At 34.4% G+C, this 22,343-nt stretch overlaps 1 protein-coding gene across 2 annotated transcripts in view; it reads right to left on the bottom strand.

Annotated features, from left to right (window-relative positions):
• Positions 1 to 22,343, bottom strand: part of LOC138691036 (alkaline phosphatase-like) — a 94,218-nt gene that overhangs the window by 5,311 nt on the left and 66,564 nt on the right. For both annotated transcript variants that reach the window (XM_069812682.1, XM_069812681.1), the window contains exons 4-5: positions 21,181 to 21,361; positions 1,454 to 1,790 (exon numbers count right to left, since the gene is read on the bottom strand). In XM_069812682.1, the coding sequence (XP_069668783.1) occupies positions 1,454 to 1,790; positions 21,181 to 21,361 (518 nt within the window). The remainder of the gene's footprint in view (positions 1 to 1,453; positions 1,791 to 21,180; positions 21,362 to 22,343) is intronic.

The raw sequence follows: 22,343 nt of genomic DNA, 5'->3' as shown, positions 1-22,343 counted from the left end.
TCCCACACAGTTCTGACTTAATAGTAATGTTTCAACCTTCAAGGTAATGATCATGACTAGGACCGCATTTTTAGGTTTTTAGAAAGACCAGTTCAGGTTTTTGTAATAGGTGGAATAGTTTTTTTTATGTCGAACCTGTGAAAGGGGTCGCAAGATCGTTAGAAATGTATCCTTACAGTTAGTTTCAAAAAAATAGAATGTATTTATTAAGGCAACATAAACCCCGAAACTGACCTTTTCAAGAACCAAACTACTTATCAAAATTTATAAGATTCGAAATTTTTGTTCCTGCCTCTTTAACATTGTTTGTAGTTTGAATAAATTATTTTAACAATTAACATTTTATCTAATATAATTTGCCTTGACATAACTACATAAATTTCCATTTTCAATAGATAAAAGGTACAGTACACACATAACTTTTGAATTAAATTTGTTCAAACTTGATCAAGAATTATTTTAAAACATACATACAAACAAACAAACAAACAAACAAAACAACATTATTTACTGGTACTGTTCCTGGTCTCCGCCCTCCGTCATGATATTGACCCAACTGTTAGATTTGAGATGAGCCAGACCCAACCATCTGAGGTCAACAAAGAGAAACAACAAATTTATGACCCTACTATTCCGTATTTTCGAGAAAAATATCAGATGGAAGGCACCTGGGAAGTACATGGTTTAATGATCAGAGGGAGGGGCACCATCCCACGATCAACTGTAAACACTATCAAAACATTTGGAATCCATGACATCATTCCAAAAATAATTACTTCTAGCATTAAAGGGTCTGTGGCAATTCTGAAAAATCATTTATACGGAATATCATAATCCCCCCCCCCTCTTTCTATCCGTTAGTGTGTGATTGTTACAATATATGTACAAATGTATTATTTCTTAAATTTAAGCTCCTAGTTCACATTTCAATTTGACTCATCTATTTACTGTAATCGTTATTATTCTTATATGTGTGTGTTATTCTGTGTTTTTGGCAACCCAGGATGCCTGGGCAGACTATTTCTTGGAAATAAATTATATATACTCTCAAAATAAAAAGAAGTGAATGTATAACGCAGTAAATACAGGATAACACTTATCAACAATGATTTAGGTTTTTATAGGCACTAAGGTCCAATTTAGGTTTTTTAAGATTCAACAGAATTCACATATATGACTCCTACGATCATGATTCGGAAAAGTATTGAAGAAATTAGGACTTCAGAAGCAAGGAAAAAATAAACCTAGTTAAAAGCCTACAAATCCGGTCCCTCATCATGACACAGCGTTCTTACAGTAATGTACAGTATTTACTTTTACAATGTACTATGTTTTAGAACATAACACCCCCCCCCCCCCAAAAAAAAAGGATTTTGTATTGAAATATTGAGAAGAGAGAAAATTCCCTCCTATGTGCACTTCTTCTGTGTGTATTCCGGGGATGCATACAGACCTAGAATGTCGTCCCCTCTCTCGGGGTAGCCGCTGATGGTGAGCGTGTGCGAGTGGTCTGCGGTGACCACGACCAGCGTGTCCTCAGGGTCCGTGGCCTGCACGGCATACGCCACGGCGTCGTCCATCTCCGCAGTCTCCTCCAGAGCCTGGCGCACCAGGCCGTCGTGGTGGGCGTTGTCGATGTTCCCTCCCTCTACCAGGAGCACGTAGCCGTTTGGGTTGCGGCTTAGGACCTTGAGGGCCTTTTCAGTCATGTTGACCAAGGATGGCTCCCCCTTGCGTTCCAGAACGTAGGGCAGGTGTCCAGGGCTGAATAATCCCATCAAGTATTCCACCTGGACAATTACACATAGAGCCAGCGATTTAATTAACGTTTTTGTATCATGTCATAAATTCAGAAATATCCAAATTTTTTAAGTAGGCCTCTATATATCAGGACCATCAACAACGAAGACAAGGTAGAGCAAACGTATTTGTTCTTATCCTTGATATTACAAGGCTAGCTGTTCCTGGGAGATGTATTTAAAGGATGATAAAAGCCTTGGTATGACCTTCCCCGTAGGAAAATAAAGGTGGGTGGCCTATGTAGAAGATTTACGGTATGCACAAAAACCTGTCTCTGATGCAAGATTTGCATACGCTGAACTTCCATATTGAATAACGTGCAGTTGAAATCGTGGCTAAGTGGAATACTATACTACTAATGTCACTACTATTATTATTACTAATGTCATTGTTATTATTACTACTAATGTCACTGCTATTATTACTACTAATGTCACTACTATAATTATTACTAATGTCACTGCTATTATTACTACACATGTCACTACTATTATTACTAGTCACTGCTATTATTACTACTCATGTCACTGCTATTATTACTACTAATGTCACTACTATAATTATTACTAATGTCACTGCTATTATTACCACTAATATCACTACTATTATTATTACTAATGTCACTGCTATTATTACTACTAATATCACTGCTATTATTACTACTAATGTCACTACTATTATTATTACTAGTCATTGCTATTATTACTACTAATGTCACTGCTATTATTACTACTAATGTCACTACTATTATTATTACTAATATCACTGCTATTATTACTACTAATATCACTGCTATTATTACTACTAATGTCACCATTATTATTATTACTAATGTCACTGCTATTATTACTACTAATATCACTGCTATTATTACTACTAATGTCACTGCTATTATTAATACTAATGTCACTATCTATTATTATTACTATTGTCACTGCTATTATTACTACTAAATGTCACTGCTATTACTACTACTAATGTCACTACTATTATTATTACTAATGTCACTGCTATTGTTACTACTAATGTCACTACTATTATTATTACTAATGTCACTGCTATTACTACTACTAATGTCACTACTATTATTATTACTAATGTCACTGCTATTACTACTACTAATGTCACTACCATTATTATTACTAATGTCACTGCTATTATTATTACTAATGTCACTACTATTATTATGACTAATGTCACTGCTATTATTATTACTAATGTCACTATCCATTATTATTACTATTGTCACTGCTATTATTACTACTAATGTCACTGCTATTACTACTTCTAATGTCACCACTATTATTATTACTAATGTCACTGCTATTATTACTACTAATGTTACTGCTATTATTATTACTAATGTCACTGCTATTATTACTACTAATGCCACTGCTATTATTTCTACTAATGTTACTACTTTTATTATTACTAATGTCACTGCTATTACTACTACTAATGTCACTCCTATTATTACTACTAATGTCACTACTATTATTATTACTAATGTCACTGCTATTATTACTACTAGTGTCACTGCTATTATTAGTACTAATGTCACTACTATTATTATTACTAATGTCACTGCTATTATTACTACTAATGTCACTGCTAAAATTACTACTAATGTTACTACTATTATTATTACTAATGTCACTGCTATTATTGCTACTAATGTCACTGGTATTATTATTACTAATGTCACTACTATTATTACTACTAATGTCACTGCTATTATTACTACTAATGTCACTACTATTATTATTACTAATGTCACTGCTATTATTACTACTAACGTCACTACTATTATTATTTCTAATGTCACTGCTATTATTACTAATGTCACTTCTATTAAAACTACTAATGTCACTACTACTATTATTACTAATGTCACTGCTATTATTACTACTAATGTCACTACTATTATTATTACTGTCACTGCTATTATTACTACTAATGTCACTGATATTATTACTACTAATGTCACTACTATTATTATTACCAATGTCACTACTATTATTACTACTCAGTCACTGTTGTTATTACTAATAATGTCACTTACTTACTTACTTACAAATGGCTTTTAAAGAACCAGAAGGTTCATTGCCGCCCTCACATAAGCCCGCCATCGGTCTCTATCCTTTGCAAGATTAATCCAGTCTCTATCATCATATCCCACCTCCCTCAAATTCATTTTAATATTATCCTCTCATCTACGTCTCGGCCTCCCCAAAGGTCTTTTTCCCTCCGGTGTCCCAACTAACACTCTATATGCATTTCTGGATTCGCCCATACGTGCTACATGCCCTACCCATCTCAAACCTCTGGATTTAATGTTCCTAATTATGTCAGGTGAAGAATACCCAATGCGTGCAGTTATGTTTTGTGTAACTTTCTTCATTCTCCTGTAACTTCATCCCCCTTAGCCCCACATATTTTCCTAAGCACTTATTCTCAAACACCCTTAACCTATGTTCCTCTCTCAAAGTGAGAGTCCAAGTTTCACAACCATAAAGAACAACCGGTAATATAACTGTTTTATATATTCTAACTTTCAGATTTTTTAACAGCAGACTGGATAAAAGCTTCTCAACCGAATAATAACACGCATTTCCCATATTTATTCTGCGTTTAATTTCCTCCCGAGTGTCATTTACATTTGTTACTATTGCTCCAAGATATTTGAATTTTTCCACCCCTTCGAAGAATAAATCTCCAATTTTTATATTTCCATTTCGTACAATATTCTGGTCACGAGACATAATCATATACTTTGTCTTTTTCGTGCCAGAGAATCAGTCCTATTCCAAGGCTTATTGTAGGGATTCGTAACAAGCTGTTTTTTTACGGTGATGGGTTGTTAGCCCTTCGCCCAACTGCCCAAGATGGAGCACCACCCCTTATCGGCTGTCCACGACTGCTTATTCAATATATTCGCAGTTACCCTTCATATCTGGAGGCCGTCTCCTCTATCCGCAACCTGACGACGCGCCATGCCGTGGTGATAGGGACCCACAATACATGGACTAATGTCACTACTATTATTATTACTAATGGCACTGCTATTGTTACTACTAATGTCACTACTATTGTTATTACTAATGTCACTACTATTATTACTACTCTGTCATTGTTGTTATTACTACTAATGTCACTTACTTACTACTTACTGGCTTTTAAGGAACCCGGAGGTTCATTGCCGCCCTCACATAAGCCCGCCATTGGTCCCTATCCTGAGCAAGATTAATCCAGTCTCTACCATCATATCTCACCTCCCTCAAATCCATTTTAATATTATCTTCCCATCTACGTCTCGGCCTCCCCGAAGGTCTTTTTCCCTCCGGCCTCCCAAGTAACGCTCTATATGCATTTCTGGATTCGCCCATACGTGCTGCATGTCCTGCCTATCTCAAACATCTGGATTTTATGTTTCTAATTATGTCAGGTGAAGTATAAAATGCGTGCAGTTCTGTGTTGTGTAACTTTCTCCATTCTCATGTAACTTCATCCCTCTTAGCCCCAAATATTTTCCTAAGAACCTTATTCTCAAACACCCTTAATCTATGTTCCTCTCTCAAAGTGAGAGTCCAAGTTTCACAACCATACAGAACAACCGGTAATATAACTGTTTTATAAATTCTAACTTTCAGATATTTTGACAAAAGACTAGATGACAAAAGCTTCTCAACCGAATAATATCAGGCATATCCCATATTTATTCTGCGTTTAATTTCACGAGACCTAATCATATACTTTGTCTTTTCGGGATTTACTTCCAAACCTATCTCTCAACTTGCTTCAAGTAAAATTCCCGTGTTTTCCCTAATCGTTTGTGGATTTTCTCCTAACATATTCACGTCATCCGCATAGACAAGAAGCTGATGTAACCCGTTCAATTCCAAACCCTCTGTGTTATCCTGAACTTTCCTAATGGCATATTCTAGAGCGAAGTTAAAAAGTAAAGATGATAGTGCATCTCCCTACTTTAGCCCGCAGTGAATTGGAAAAGCATCAGATAGAAACTGGCCTATACGGACTCTGCTGTAAGTTTCACTAAGACACATTTTAATTAATCGAACTAGGTTCTTGGGAATACCAAATTCAATAAGAATATTATATAAAACTTCTCTCTTAACCGAGTCATACCCCTTTTCGAAATCTATGAACAACTGATGCACTTTACCCTTATATTCCCATTTTTTCTCCAATATCTGTCGAATACAAAAAATCTGATCAATAGTCGGTCTATTACGCCTAAAACCACACTGATGATCCCAAATAATTTCATCTACATATGGAGTTAATCTTCTCCCCATAGAATATTGGACAAAATTTTGTATGACGTCAACAAACGTGATATTCCTCGAAAGTTAATACAGTTAGTCTTGTCCCCCTTCTTAAAGATAGGTACGATTCTGGACTCCTTCAATTGTTCTGGCACAATTTCCTTTTCCCAAATTGCAAGTACAAGTTTATAAATTTCGCTAGATAATGCCTTTCCACCCTCTTGTATTAATTCTGCTGGAATTTGATCAATACCTGGAGACTTGTACTTTTTCAGATTTTCTGTCGCAATTTCGACTTCAGAAAGTGTGGGTTCCGGTATAAATGGCTCAGCAGTTTGTATTTGAATTTCGTCACGATCATTTCTATTTGGCATATGTATAATTAGTAGTTGCCCAAAATACAGTAGTTTTTCCATCTGTTCAGGATTGAATGAGAGTCTGCAAGCAAGTCACAATTCTCATCCTTGATCACGTTTACCCTTGCCTGATATCCATTTTAAAATTCCTTTATACCCTTATATAAATCTCGAATGTTTTTATTCTTACTATTTGTTTCTACCTCATTCAGTTTTTCCTTCAAGTAAACTCTCTTTTTATTCCTAAGTGTACGACTTGCTTCCCGTCTTTCATTGAAATAATTATCTCTATTCTCCACAATTGGATCCTGTAAGAATTTCAATTTTGCCTGTTTCCTTCTATCTACTACAATGGAACAATCTTCATCAAACCATGGTTTCTTTTTCTTAGTTTCATGATAACCTATGCTCTGCTCAGCTGCAATTTTGATATTATCTCGGATATTGTCCCACACGCTATTAACATCTAACTCTTCCTTAGCTTCGTCAGCAGTTGCTAAAGCAGCAAACCTATTTGAAATTTCAACCTGATAACGTTGCTTAGTTTCCTCGTCCTTTAATTTCAGAATATTGTATCTACTAATATTAGCTTGTTGCTCTACTCACTTGGCTACTGATAGTCTTTCTCTTAATTCTCCAATTACCAAGTAATGGTCAGAATTACAGTCTGCCTCCTGAAAGTTCGAATGTCTGCTATACTAGTGTGCCTTCTTTTATCTATCAAGATGTGATCTATCTGGTTATGTGTCATTCCGTCTGGAGAAGTCCACATATATTTATGTATACCCTTTTGGGGGAATGTTGTATTCTTGGCAATTAAATTTTTTGATGTGGCAAAGTTGACTAACCTAACTCCATTGTCATTAATACTTACGTGTAGGCTCTCTTTTCCAATTGTTGGTTTAAAAATATCCTCCCGTCCTACTTTAGCATTGAAATCCCCCAATAAAACTATCATGTGATATCTAGGTAACTGATCAAAAGTGTGTTCCAATTCCTCATAGAAGCCATTCTTTATATGATCGTCTTTCTCTTCTGTAGGGGCGTGAGCATTTATAACTACGATATCGCACCATCTACCCTTAAGTACTAAATATGATAACCTGTCACTGACCAATTCGACCTTTTTTACTGCTGATTTTATTCTTTTATGTACAAAGAATCCTGTACCTAATTAGTGATTAATGTTTCCTTCCCCATAATACAATAAGTAATCGCCTATTTGTGATATGCCATTCCCATCTGACCTAACCTCTTGTACTCCCACGAAATCAATTCTATATCTAGCTAGTTCTTTTGCTACTAATGATACCCCTCCTGTTCTATAAAGACTAGTTACGTTCCATGTACCAAATCTTATAACCTTATTCCTTTGCTGTGGTCGTGCCGGAGAATCAGTCCCATTCTGAGGCTTGCTGTTAGGTTTCGTAACAAGCTATTTTTTACGGTGATGGGCTACTATTATTATTACTAATGTCACTGCTATTATTATTACTAATGTCAATACTATTATTACTACTAATGCCATTGCTATTATTACTACTAATGTCACTACTATTATTATTACTAATGTCACTGCTATTATTACTACTAACGTCACTACTATTATTACTACTAAGTCACTGTTATTATTATTACAAATGTCACTACTATTATTACTACTAAGTCACTGTTATTATTACTACTAAAGTCACTACTATTATTACTACTAAGTCACTGTTATTATTATTACTAATGTCACTGCCATTATTACTACTCAGTTACTGTTATTAATACTACTAATATCACTAATATTATTATTACTAATGTCACTGCTATTATTACTACTAATGTCACTACTATTATTATTACTAATGCCACTACTATTATAACTACTAAATCACTGTTATTATTACTACTAATGTCACTAATATTATTATTACTAATGCAACTACTATTATTACTACTAAGTCACTGTTATTATTGCTACTAATGCCACTACTATTATTACTACTAAGCAGTAGCTGCCGGTGATCGAAATCCTCGGTGAGGCCAGATGCAACTAGTTTAAGTGCCTCCGATAGGAAATGTTTATTTATGATATTAATTATTGTTATGTTATTAATATCATGATTGCTGTATTATTATTATTATTATTATTATTATTATTATTATTATTATTATTATTATTATTATTATTATTAGTCTATTACACTAGTCAACAAATTTTAACTTTTTGTCTGTCACAGAAATGAAATCAGCTGATTTTTACTAAATCGACCCTGCTGATTACGAAAATGGCAGCAAAAAATCTGTAACACGTAACATTTTTGTGTGACAGAAGGGGAAATATTTTGATTAAAAAAACGTTTTCGCGCATTTCAAAAGACGTAATTACAACAGTGAAAATAAATAAATTCCTAAGATGCAAAATTTATACACAAAATACACTGACGTTTCACAGAAAAATAATAACGTCGCATAAATAATAATTACAATAAGAAAAAAATGGCATTATGTTCCTTTTTTCCCTTCAAAATAGGCTTTTACTTTATTAATTTAAAACTGGATCAAAGTAACTATAGTTTTTTAAGGTTTATAAATTAAATTGATTAAAATCTCAAATCAAATAATTTAGGAGCCCTACATTGAAGTAAACAACCATATACAGATTTCAAGCTAGATTTTTAAAAAAAGTATTTAGTTACTTGGAGTTATTTTTTCCTCTTGTAGTTTGAGTCACCTTCTCTGAACAAAAACCAACAGTAGTCCCCCATCATATTAGAATCCCACCTTCCTTGATATCGTTGTTCCATCCTGTGTATATCTTGATGGAATCTTTCCCCTTTTTCATCGCTTACAGCTCCTAAGTTCTCTAGGAAAAAGTCCAGATTGGAATGGAGGAAATGTATTTTCAATGACATTCGACAACCAAGCTTCTGGTAACTATGCAGGAGTTCTTGTACAAACTGTTGGTAATTGTCAGCTTTATTGTTACCTAAAAATCCACTAACAACACTTACAAAGGCATTCCAAGCTTCTTGTTCCTCAACATTTAATTTTTTTTCAAAGCTCTCATCTTTCAAAAGTTTCCTAATTTGAGGGCCAACAAAAATTCCCTCTTTCACTTTAGTCTCACTGAGTTTCGGAAACATATTCCTTACATATGCAAAACCTTCTCCATTTTTATGGATAGCTTTAATAAAACTCTTCATTAAACTAAGCTCGATATGTAAAGAAGGAAGCAGTAATTTTTCCGGTTTTACTAAAGGGACATACTTGATATTATGTTCTCCTGGGACATAGCTTTCTCTGGGAAGCCAGTCTTCACTCTGTAGTGTTTTTCAGTCGCTCTACTACCCCACAAACAGAGAAAGCAACAGTATTTTGTGAATCCATCCTGAAGTCCGAGCAATAAGGCGACAATTTTCAAATCTCCACAGAGTTGCCAGCAGTATATTTTATATTGGACTGCATCTAGTAACACTGACAAATTTATATAAGTTTCCTTCATATCTACTGAATACGCCACTGGAATTGATGGTTTAGTGTTTCCATTGTGCAATAACACTGCTTTTAAACTTATTTTGGAAGAATCTATGAATAATCTCCATTCCTCTGGGATGTGTTGAAATCCTAGTTCTTCCATTAAGCCATCTATATTTACACACATTCACATAGAATTCTTCATTATAAAATACTTTGAAAACCGTTCATGTCTCTTCCTGTACAATGAAATTTTAGTATCTGGTGCTAGCAGGTTCCACTGTTGCAGTCTAGACCCTAAAATCTCAGCTTGTTGGTTAGTGAGATTAAGATCTCTTATTAAGTTGTTCAGTTCACATTGTTGAATTAAATGGGGTTATTTATGATGTTCTGGGCTATAGGACGGATCAGAGAATGTTGATGGTTGAGCTAAATCATCTGTTTGTTCTATTGGAAGAACCAATTCCTCCAATTGCGAAGGAGGATTAGGAACAGGGAGTTTTGGTCCAGGTGGTACAGGTCTTATTGCAGATGGAACATTAGGATATCCAATTGTAGATCTTATTTTCTTTGAAAATCCCGTAATCTTTGTTAAACAGAAATAACAGTCTTCTGCATGGCTTGCCGGTTCACGCCAGATCATTGGAACTGCAAACGACATACTTCGAGTCTTCTTTCCGTTCATCCAGTTTATCAGTTTTGAGTAACATGTTGTGCAGCACACATGGGGAGCCCATGATTTGCCCTCATCACACATATTACATTCAAAATAGTAATAATATGCTTGTTTTAACTTATCTGATAACGGCCGACGCTGCGATTTTGCCGTAAATTCTCCACATACGTAACAACAGCTGTCCGGCGAATTTACAAACGCACGAGATTTTTTCATTCTGAGAAAGAGTAAATGAACGCGAAGATAAACACTTAAAACCAGCGATACAACTTGTCACAAGCTCAAATAATATTCAACTAATCCTAAAATGCAATCTATTTCACTCTAAAAGCCCACCCTCTCAGTGCTTTCTGTCGGTCTAGCGTCATAAAGCAATAAAATAATACAGGTATACGTATATCATCCACTACGCATCTTATTAATGCAGACTCATGTATTTGAAAGAACCTATTCCTCAAAATACACTTTTAGTATATCCTGAGCAACAATAAGTTATAAAACGTATGAATATACTGTGTAACCGTTTAAATAAAGTCCATAGTTCGATACCCGAGTTCTTTGGTAAATTCATTCTTATTTTTTCACAATTTCCAATTTTCCTCTTAAATGGTGCGTGATGGAAAATTTTCAAGTTTAGATCTAGTATCAGCACACAAAAATTGATCTAAAATGACCATTTTCACCCTTGTGACAAAAACCTTGTTGACTAGTGTTATTATTAGCCTACAATTGATGAAAAATAATGTCACTCACCAAATAAGCTGTTATGCTGTGAGTTTCAGTGTGATGAAGCAACCCAAATTATGTGTTGAAAATCCCCTCCTTTCTGTTGTTTTTATTTTTTTCCCTTGACAGCAACTAACAAGGCCAAGAGAGAAGTTTATTTTGCACCACATTACCACTTAACCATTTATGTTGCCCATACCAGGATGCAATAGAAACTCGCGTTTTAAGATTATCTGTCAGAAAAATTGTCAGCGATGTCGTAGGTATCTCGGTAGTCTCTCTCTTTATTTAAAACTCCCTTTCTTTCAATATTATCTCTTCTTGAAAAAAGGACACTTTAACAATAAATAACTGCACCAGCATTATTTCTGGCATTTGTTTCTGTTTATATTTTCCCGAAATACATAACAACATTGGCCCAGATTCACTACTGTACTACGAAGTACAATAGTACAACACCCTCGCTTAAGTCATAAACTGAGACATAAGGAGAGGGAATAGTGTGGGTCTCTGCCTGCCAAAGAGCTGGAATTTGTGTTATTTATGACCTATTTAAGAAGACAAGTCACCATTGCTATTCCCACCCCATTCTACCCTTGAGGCCGGCCCATGGATGTGAGGAGTGAAACCTGACCAGGCCACGAGGCCAGACGAATTGTGCCTCGGCTACAACGTTTTAAGCGCAAGGTCAAACCCCGCGAAAATACAGGACATTCAAAAGACAGACCCTGTACGAACGATTCCGGCCTCAAGAACAAATTTTACTGCAAAACAGGTCTATATACATCACAAAGTTTTAAAATGCTTCTACAGCGATATATGCTTCATTCAAATAACTAATACATTATATAAAAACACAAAATTTGATTTCTGTTAAGCCAAGTGACTGAGGCCCGGCCTCACTTGCCTCAGTCAATCAGCCGCCACTGCTACTAAGTTACTGTTATTATTATTACTAATGTCACTACTATTATTACTACTAAGTCACTGTTATTATTATTACAAATGTCACTACTATTATTACTACTAAGTCACTGTTATTATTACTACTAAAGTCACTACTATTATTACTACTAAGTCACTGTTATTATTATTACTAATGTCACTACCATTATTACTACTCAGTCACTGTTATTAATACTACTAATGTCATTACTATTGTTAATACTAAGTCACTGTTATTATTATTACTAATGTCACTACTACTATTACTTCTAAGTCACTGTTGTTATTACTAATAATGTCATTACTATTATTACTACTAAGTCACTGTTATTATTATTGCTAATGTTACTACTATTATTACTATTAAGTCACTCTTATTATTACTACTAATGCCATTCTATTATAATTAATAATGTCACTACTATTGTTACTACTCAGTCACTGTTACTACTACTAATGTCACTATTATTATTATTATTATTATTATTATTATTATTATTATTACTAATGCCACTACTATTATTACTACTAATTCACTTTTATTATTACTACTAATGTAACTACTATTATTACTACTAAGTCACTGTTATTATTATTACTTTTTTATTGGGTTATTTTACGACGCTGTATCAACATCTAGGTTATTTAGCGTCTGAATGATATGAAGGTGATAATGCCGGTGAAATGAGTTCGGGGTCCAACACCGAAAGTTACCCAGCATATTATTATTACTAATGTCACTGCTATTATTACTACTAATGTCACTACTATTATTATTATTAATGTCACTGGTATTATTACTAATACTGTCACTGATATTATTACTACTAATATCACTACTATTATTATTACTAATGTCACTACTATTATTACTACTCAGTCACTGTTATTATTACTACTAATGCCACTAGTATTATTATTACTAACGTCACTGCTATTAGTACTACTAATGACACTACTATTATTACTACCAATGTTGCTACTATTATTACTACTCAGTCACTGATGATTTTGCATTGTTTCCGAAGTTTGTTCAACTAACTGCATCTTAAGTAACCAAGCTAACGCACTGAATTTTCCATATTATTTCATTGTTTAATCAACTGCATTCAAATATAATCAATGATTTATTTTACCATTTTGTTTTCATTTAAATTCATGTAACTGAGTAGGTATACCAAGTAGGTATATCCTAGATTCTCTTTTATTCATTAAGTAAAGTAAAGTCAAGTAAAGTAACAATAAAATATATGTAACTAACTAGACCTGTTAGACATTTTGCAACTATTCGTGACATAGCTAAATGTGTAAGTCATGTATATAAGAATGTTTTACAATATATTACTGTATAACCAGTGAAGTGACTTATTTGATTTGATTAAGCTAATATTCTTCGAGCCTGATCCAACCTGTGATCCTGTTCTTGAATACGCAATACCTAGTTAATATAATAGCTCGACTATTACCATCCTGAAATATCCTGACGTAAACATAACAAACTGGTGTCAGAAATACCTTGACAAAAGTAATGGTCGGTAGGGCAGAACCACAACATAATAATTTGGTGTCAGAATGAAATCATAACATAACCGTGACCGATAGCATCGGCCACAACAAACTTGTGCCCAACAACAAGCAAGCACAACAACAATTTGGTGTACAGAATCGGGATTGTAACCGTGACAATTAACTTCAGGAACATGAACACATCAGTCTAATGTTAATCAAATGTTTATTTTCAACAGCTGAGTTTTTTCATGTGTATTGATTTTGTTTTTGTGTGTTTATTGAATTGATATGATTTCTTTGTATCCCTCCCATCCAATTGTTACTGGATGATAATTTTACTGGAAAGTTATTATATTAAACAATGCAGAAATAAAGTCCTGCTGTATAGGACTCAAGCGTGCAGGACTTAGGGGTGAAGTCGGTCGCCGGGTTCGTCTTCGTATGCCAAAAAGATGAGTGAAGGAATACAGGTAGCAGTTACGACGCAAAATAATGAGCAGCAGAGCGAGGGACGAAACCGTCAACAAGAATCTCAAGGACAAAATGTTTTCATGCTAAAAAGGGAAATTAAGTGTCATGCTTGTAATCGGAAGGGTCATATTGCTCGCGATTGTAGAACCAAGGTACCAGGGAGTACGTACAAGACACCCCGAGGGCAAGGTCCACCACCACAATTTAAGCGAAACCCACCGCTAACGAAACTTTAGACAATAAGGTGCAGACTTGTTTTTATTGCAAAAAGCCAGGACATATGATGAAAGACTGTAGAAAGAAAAATGGGATAACCAACAATCGGAAAACGCGAATGCGGCGCAATTAGACACTTCATGCCCGAATAACGTGAAAGGTCCGGTGGAGTTAATAATAATAATAATAATAATGATTTATTTTAGCTGGCAGAGTTAAGGCCGTAAGGCCTTCTCTTCCACTCAACCAGCAAAAAGTGTATATACATATGCATGAACTTACAAAGAATCCAACAATTTGATTTAGATGAGAGTTACATGTATACAAAAGTTATTTACAAATTAAACAACAAAATACTATGAACTATTAATTAAACACTGAAATAAACTGTGTAGCGGAATTAAACTAAAATACATAGAATGTTAATATATTTCAAATAATATTAGATAATAGAAAGAGATTATTACGAGACAATTAAAATACAGCACAATCAGGATGATGTCTAAAGAAAAAAGTAACAATGTAGTCAGTGATAGTTTAAATCAGTATGATTGGAGTGAAATGCTAATAAGGTTATCTTTTAAGCTGTTCTTAAAGGTGTTTATTGTCTTGCAGCCCCTAATACTTTGTGACAAGGAATTCCATTGACGCGAGGTGGATATTGTAAAAGATGATGAATAACAAGATGTTCTATGAAGAGGTATACTTAGCGTTACTGGTCATAGTGAATGTTGAAGGTAGGCCGGTTCATTTTACAGTAGACACAGGCGCTACAGTATCAGTGTTGAAACCAGGCATTTCAAATAGCAAGTTACAGGAAACAGAAGTGGCTGCAATTGGGGTAACGGGACACAGATTACTGACACAGGGCTCACAGGAAGTACCCTTGAATTTTTGAATGGAGAATGCATTCCCCATGATATATGATATGTCCCCTGAGTGTGAAACAAGACGGAATGTTAGGTCTTGATTTTTTGTGCGCGAACGAAATCAATGTCGACATTGTAAATAGAGAACTCCTTACGAAACGAGGGAAGACCGCTGTCGCAGCAGCCCACTTGTTGCGAAAGGGCGCAGAGCGAAGACTTCGGCCTGATCACCCGAAAACAGTCTCTCACCGGATTTTGTATTGAATCGAACGGTGACTCTCATCAAGTAGGGCAAGGAGAGGTGGAAACGACAGATCGTTTAGACGACTCCCCAAAAGTAAGCGAGGATCCGATTCCTGTATACTGTAACGAGAATGTTAAGATCCCTCCGAGGAGCGAGGTGATTGTAAAGAGTAAACTTGGGCAGATAAGAGAACCCCATTGGAGAGGACTAGAACAGAGTCCTACAGAAGTAATCACAGTGTTAGAACCTGAAGAGCTAGGAATAAATGGAATTTATGTAGCTCGGGTAATTAATTCGTTCTTTCCCCATGAATCAAGGAAGATTAAGATACATGTTAAACGGATAAACTGTTCGAATGAATTTATTGAGATCCCTAAGAATAAGAAATTTGGAGTAGCGTATGTATAACCCTCACAGGCAGGAAGTGAAGGGGATGAGAAGTTATCAGAAGGCGGTAGCACGTAACAAAATCGAGAATATAAGAACGGACGACAATTATAGACACCGCGGACCTGAGTAACTTAGGCTATGCGATCACGAAAAAAAAAAAAAAGAAAGTAATAGAGAAAGTACTGCTTGAGTATAATGACGTATTTCAAGACCCTAAAGGTAATAAGCTGGGATGTACGCATGGAGTAAAACACAGAATAGAGATAGGTAACGCCCGTCCAATAAAAGTAAACCCCTACAGAGTACTGTATAGCTTGAAAGAGAAAGCAAGGGAAATGATAACGGATATGTTAGACAAAAACATAATACGCCCATCCAGTTCACTCTGGAGTGTCGTGAAGAAACGAAGCCAGGATAACAAGGATAAAGTTAAACTTTGCAGAGATTTACACAGACTAAATAGCGTCACACATGGTGATACGTATCCTATACCCAACATCACAGAGACCCTAGAGAATTTGGCAAACACAAAATATTTTAGTAAACTTGATCTATTTAATGGATTCTGGCAGGTCGAGATAGAAGAAAAGGATAAAGAGAAAACTGCATTTTGTTCCCCCTACGGAAGTTTCGAATACAACCGTATGGCATTCGGTTTAGTGGGAGTCCCTAGTACATTTCAGAGATTAATGGATGGAGTCTTATCAGGACTGAAGGGCATATCTTGTTATGTGTATCTTGATGATATCCTTACGGTCGGTTCCACGATCGAAGAACACGCACAGAGACTAGATGAAATTTTTAAAAGATTGCGGGAATCTAATTTGAAAGCAAATCCTCTAAAATGTTCATTTGCTGTAAGCGAGATTAAGTATCTAGGCCACATAGTATCACGAAACGGAGTGTCACCTGATCCAATGAAGGTGGAAGGAATCAAAAACTACCCCTGACCTAAAACACCTCGCCATATCAGATCCTTTTTAGGACTGGCAGTTATTATAGGCGCCATATTTGCAATTTTGCTGAGATAGCTAAACCCCTCACAAATTTAATAAAAAGGATGTAAAGTTCGAATGGACAGATGAGCAAGAACAGGCGTTCGACACCCTGCGAGACGCTTTGTGCGGCGAACCAATCTTAAAATTCTCTGATTTTAAGTACCCTTCATTCCTTATTGGAATGTGAGCGACTTCGAGCGAAGGAATTTTCTACAATGGGTAACTTCTTCGAGTGCTTAAGGGTGGCGAACTATCATGCAACCCTTTTTCTCCGAATAGAGAAGAGAGAGAGAGAGAGAGAGAGAGAGAGAGAAGCAGTAGAGCAAGTAAAACAAAATATGAAGCGTGCAACCAAGACCATTCGGAATTTCTTAAGGGGTTAAGTACAGCTTACGGGAGTAAAATTTTGGAAATATTCAACATTTTTTTCTCCATTGCTATATCTTGTACAATAATGAAAATTGGTTTAAAACACTGTCCTTCTGCTATATGAAAAAAAATATTTTAACGATTAAAAAAAAATATTTACATTTTTTTTTTTCAAAATTCATTTCACTGTGCAGTGATGAAGCACACTAAAAACTATCGAACATTCTGTGATGAAATTGTTTGTGTGTATTTATACATACCGTATCTACATTATGAACCAAATCACTCCTCTTCCTTTGATAGATTCTCTGATAAAAATAGGTAAAATATCAATATTTTATTCTAACACAAAATAAAAATATATTATTTATTAAGGAATGTAGTTGAAAGAGCATGATATTGTATATATGAGTTTCAGCAATAAAATAAAAGAGAGAGAACATGAAAAATTTAAAAAGTTTATGAGTTATGACGGAAACGCTTCATCACTGTACAGTGAACTGTCACCATTTTTACTTTTGAAGGAAAAAACCTATAAATATTTTTTTAAATCGTAAAAATAGTTTTTTAAATCGTAAAAATATATATATTTTTTTCATATAGGAGAAGGATAGTGTTTTACGCATACCAATTTTCATTATTGTACAAGATACAGTAATGGAGGAAAAAAATGTTGAATATTTCCAAAAATTTTGCTGCTGTAAGCTGTACCTAACCACTTAAATGACAAAATAATGAATTACAAGTTTCTTGCTGTGTCATAAGTTTTTGTTCCAACGGGAAATTTTAAATAAATCAATTCGAAAGAAGAGAAGACATGATGAACCCCCGAATTCGAATCTGGTTCTGATTCTCTTCATAGTGAGAGATTTCTGTTATTTGACTCAGATCTAGAGGAAGATAGTAATAAAGGCCGGGAAATTATTTTTGCACGAAATAAAACTTACAATTTTAGTGAAAGTTACGAGTTTTGTTGTAGATAGCTTTTTCAAGGTTTATCTTCTTATTTTGCAGGCACAATGTGTACATAAGCATATACTTTTTAATTATTTCTGAGAGTTCTTCTACTCGGAAGATGTCTCTCAGAATTTATTTTCGGAAACGTGAAAGTAAGATTATAGTTTTTTGTGAAAATGGTCATTCGGAAAAATGTAGATAAGGAATCGCTTTGTAGCTTATGGAATTAATTTTCACCTGTATACATGTTAATAACATTTTTGAGTTGATGACAGTGAGGTATGTTGAGCTGTAATTCACTCACCTCCTTGAAATATAATTTACAGTCTGTGCACAAACAGTTGGAAGAAACTTTACAAAAATCTTTCCCATTTCAACAAAAAAATTACATTATTCCTCAGAACAGAAAAGCAGAATGTTTCTCCTGAAACGTTGGGTGTTTGTAAACCTTGTAAATGTTTCATAGAGAGCCCACAGCAGATATGCATTATGAACAATATACTTTCCATTTTTTCTGGATGTCCTGAATTATACAAGGAATTCAATTCACTATAATTCAGACTTATCACAGAATAACTCATTTCTGCGGGAGTTTTTATTTTCTCATACTTGGACTGCGTCTCATTCCAATTTGAATTTAGGGTAAATTTCAGAGTCACGAGCAAGTCTTTATCCTGACATTCCCACTGTGACGCTTCGTGCTTCTTGGCTTGGTCAACATTTTCCGAACTCTCGGTAGTGTTCAGGTGTGTGATATGTTGCGATGTGACATAATAAAATGTAATGAGATAGGAGTACGTTATAATTGCCAGGTCATAACATTGCATGCACCTTCCATAGGCCTACTTACATTAATTTTAAGTAGCCTATAGTTACGAGCAGAAGAGTTGCGATTAGGAGTGACCTAGTAGGTTAAAATTAGTGCAATGAAGGTATTAGAAAAAGTGCGTTAATATACTAACATTGTGCAACATAGTGGCGTATTAATTTCAATAAAATCAGGTTCTGATACACACCCGACTGCTTTAGTAGCAACCCCCTATCCCCTGTATGGTTTATTATCGTCTCGTAACACCAATATTACTTTAATCAGACATTTCGCTCGGCATATTATCGCCAGGCATACCTCACAGGCTCGAGAACCATTTCTAAAGGGAAGAGGATGGTATTTTTTTTATGAAAAAATGAGTAAATTTTCAAAACAAATTCTTTAAATACTCTGTGATATGTGTGGAATGCATAGCATAACATTTTGTGGGTATTTGTGCCCTTATCGGATGTTGAGTAGCAATTTTTAAACTTTCTGCGTTACTGATTTTTAAATCACTCGCCCACTTTTATTGTTGTTTCCGGTAAATTAAATTTTCAAATTTTTTTCCTTTTAAATACCCTTTGATATGTGTGGAATGCATTGCATAACGTTTTGTGGGTATTTGTGCCCTTACCGTCTGTTGAGTGGCCATTTTTAAACTTTCTGCGTAATGGATTTTTAAATCACTCGCCCACTTTTATTGTTGTTTCCGGTAAATTAAATTTTCAAACATTTTTTTTTGCCTTTTAAATACCCTTTGATATGTGTGGAATGCATTGCATAACGTTTTGTGGGTATTTGTGCCCTTACCGGATGTTGAGTCGCCATTTTTAAACTTTCTGCGTAATGGATTTTTAAATCACTCGCCCACTTTTATTGTTGTTTCCGGTAAATTAAACTTTCAAATTTTTTTTTCTTTTAAGTACCCTTTTTTATAAATGTGGAATGCATTGCATAACATTTTGTGGGTATTTGTGCCCTTATCGGATGTTGAGTCGCCATTTTTAAACTTTCTGCGTAATGGATTTTTAAATCACTCGCCCACTTTTATTGTTGTTTCCGGTAAATTAAACTTTCAAAATTTTTTTTTCCTTTTAAATACCTTTTGATATGTGTGGAATGCATTGCATAACATTTTGTGGGTATTTGTGCCCTTATCGGATGTTGAGTCGCCATTTTTAAACTTTCTGCGTAATGGATTTTTAAATCACTCGCCCACTTTTATTGTCGTTTCCGGTAAATTAAATTTTCAAAAAAAATTTTTTCCTTTTAAATACCCTTTTTTATAAATGTGGAATGCATTGCATAACATTTTGTGGGTATTTGTGCCCTTATCGGATGTTGAGACGTCATTTTTAAACTTCCTGCGCTATGGATTTTTAAATCACACGCCCGCTTTTATCGGTTTCCAGTAACTTCATTTTTTTGCTTCATTGCCAGACAAAATGGATATAATTTCTGAACTATTAAAGATACATGCATGAAATTTAGAACACATATTCTTTAGACTATTAGGAAACTTTTCTCTGTAACAGAATTTTGTTAATTGATTTCATTTTAAAAATACGTCCGTTTGTTTGCAAGAAAGGAAATCAGAAAATTGTTATTAAATTTTAATTGTTTATTTTACAAATGTAGGAACTAATATTAAAATTCTGTTGTAGACAGTTTGTAGAACATTCTTTTGCAAATACATTGCAAAAAACTGTTTGAATCTATCTTTAAAAAGGGTTTAGATATATCGGTTTTAGTACAATTCTGCATTGGGTATATTTTTTTCCAAATTTGGGCCCCCAAATAATTTTTTTTTTTCAAAATATTTTTATTTGGTTGAGTTTCCACAGCTATGAGCTCTACATACAAAAAATTAATATTTTACACCAAATAGGAAAAAAGTTACAAAAATACCATCTTCTCCCCTTAAGTTTTAAAAGTGAAGTTATAAATTGAAATTAAAATGCTTATGCCGAGAATCAAACCTTTTTTTTACGTAATCGTATGACTGAATGGTTGTATGCTTGCCGAGATCTAAAGTAAAAGATAAGAGAAGAGTTGTGAGAACATGCCTTTACATCAGGCTCTCTGATTTCACCTTGCTAAGATCAGCTCTCATGAAGTCTTCAGTCGTGTTCACAAACAGATAATTTTTTTTCCCCTCTTTCCATTTTTCGGCGAGGTTTTGACTGTCATTACGAGTGCAGAAGATATAATCGCCCTGTTTCACTGGAACTCCCATTTGGTTCATTCCACCTCCGAGTATCACGTTCAGATCTCTGGAACATGGTATGACAAAAGTGAGTTGGTAACACTTAGTTTTCAACACTTTGAAAAGACAAGTTCAGCTGCATTTACGAGGCACATCATTGAAAATATTTTATTTGTCTCCACTTCAAGACCTCGCAGAAATGAAAACTCTTTATTTAATGTCATGTATTATCACATAGACTATAGGGTCTTTGCAAGCAGGAGCTAACGAAATAATGTTGGAATAAATATTACAACTAAAACGGGATTCGTTGTTGAGGAAGGCAGGTTTTCTTCACTGTATTTTGTCTTGTTTCGTTTATTATTATTATTATTATTATTATTATTATTATTATTATTATTATTATTATTATTATTATTATTATTATTATTATTATTGATAAATCGCAATATTATAGCGAACGCCAGTAGGGGAAGTTATCCCCACCCACATGAAATGTGCATTCGACACAACACTCGCCTATCACTTAGAGTGTCTGATGAGCTAGTAGGGGAAAAGTGGAAGGGATCGTGGGCGGAGCTTCTACGTTCGCTATATTGCGATTTGGCCATTATTATTATTATTATTATTATTATTATTATTATTATTATTATTATTATTATTATTATTATTATTATTAGTTTTACATTGAATCGGCATATGCTAAAAGGATCTCAGTCAGTCAGACCCAGATTTGAGAAAAAAACTGTCGTACACTTGACTCATTAATCCAAATTGAGTTGAAAAAACATATTATTGCACGAAATCAATAAAAATCCCTTTATTTACACGAAAATATATATAAATTAATTATCGTCTAGTTAAAAAAAATTCAAATTCACTTGACTGAAATATTTTTAGCACGTTTCAAGAATTTTTAAAAATAATCATGTCAGTTTGGTCACTTTTCCACTTAGTATTGATTTAGGAATGCAATATGTTATGTCGATTACTTTCACATGTTAGTTTGAACTAAATTTATAAATACCTAGTTGACTAGTTAAAATTAA

Source organism: Periplaneta americana, chromosome 16 (genome assembly GCF_040183065.1).
Source record: "Periplaneta americana isolate PAMFEO1 chromosome 16, P.americana_PAMFEO1_priV1, whole genome shotgun sequence".
NCBI classification, from domain to species: Eukaryota; Metazoa; Arthropoda; class Insecta; order Blattodea; family Blattidae; genus Periplaneta; species Periplaneta americana.
This window is presented reverse-complemented; position numbering and strand designations above follow the sequence as displayed.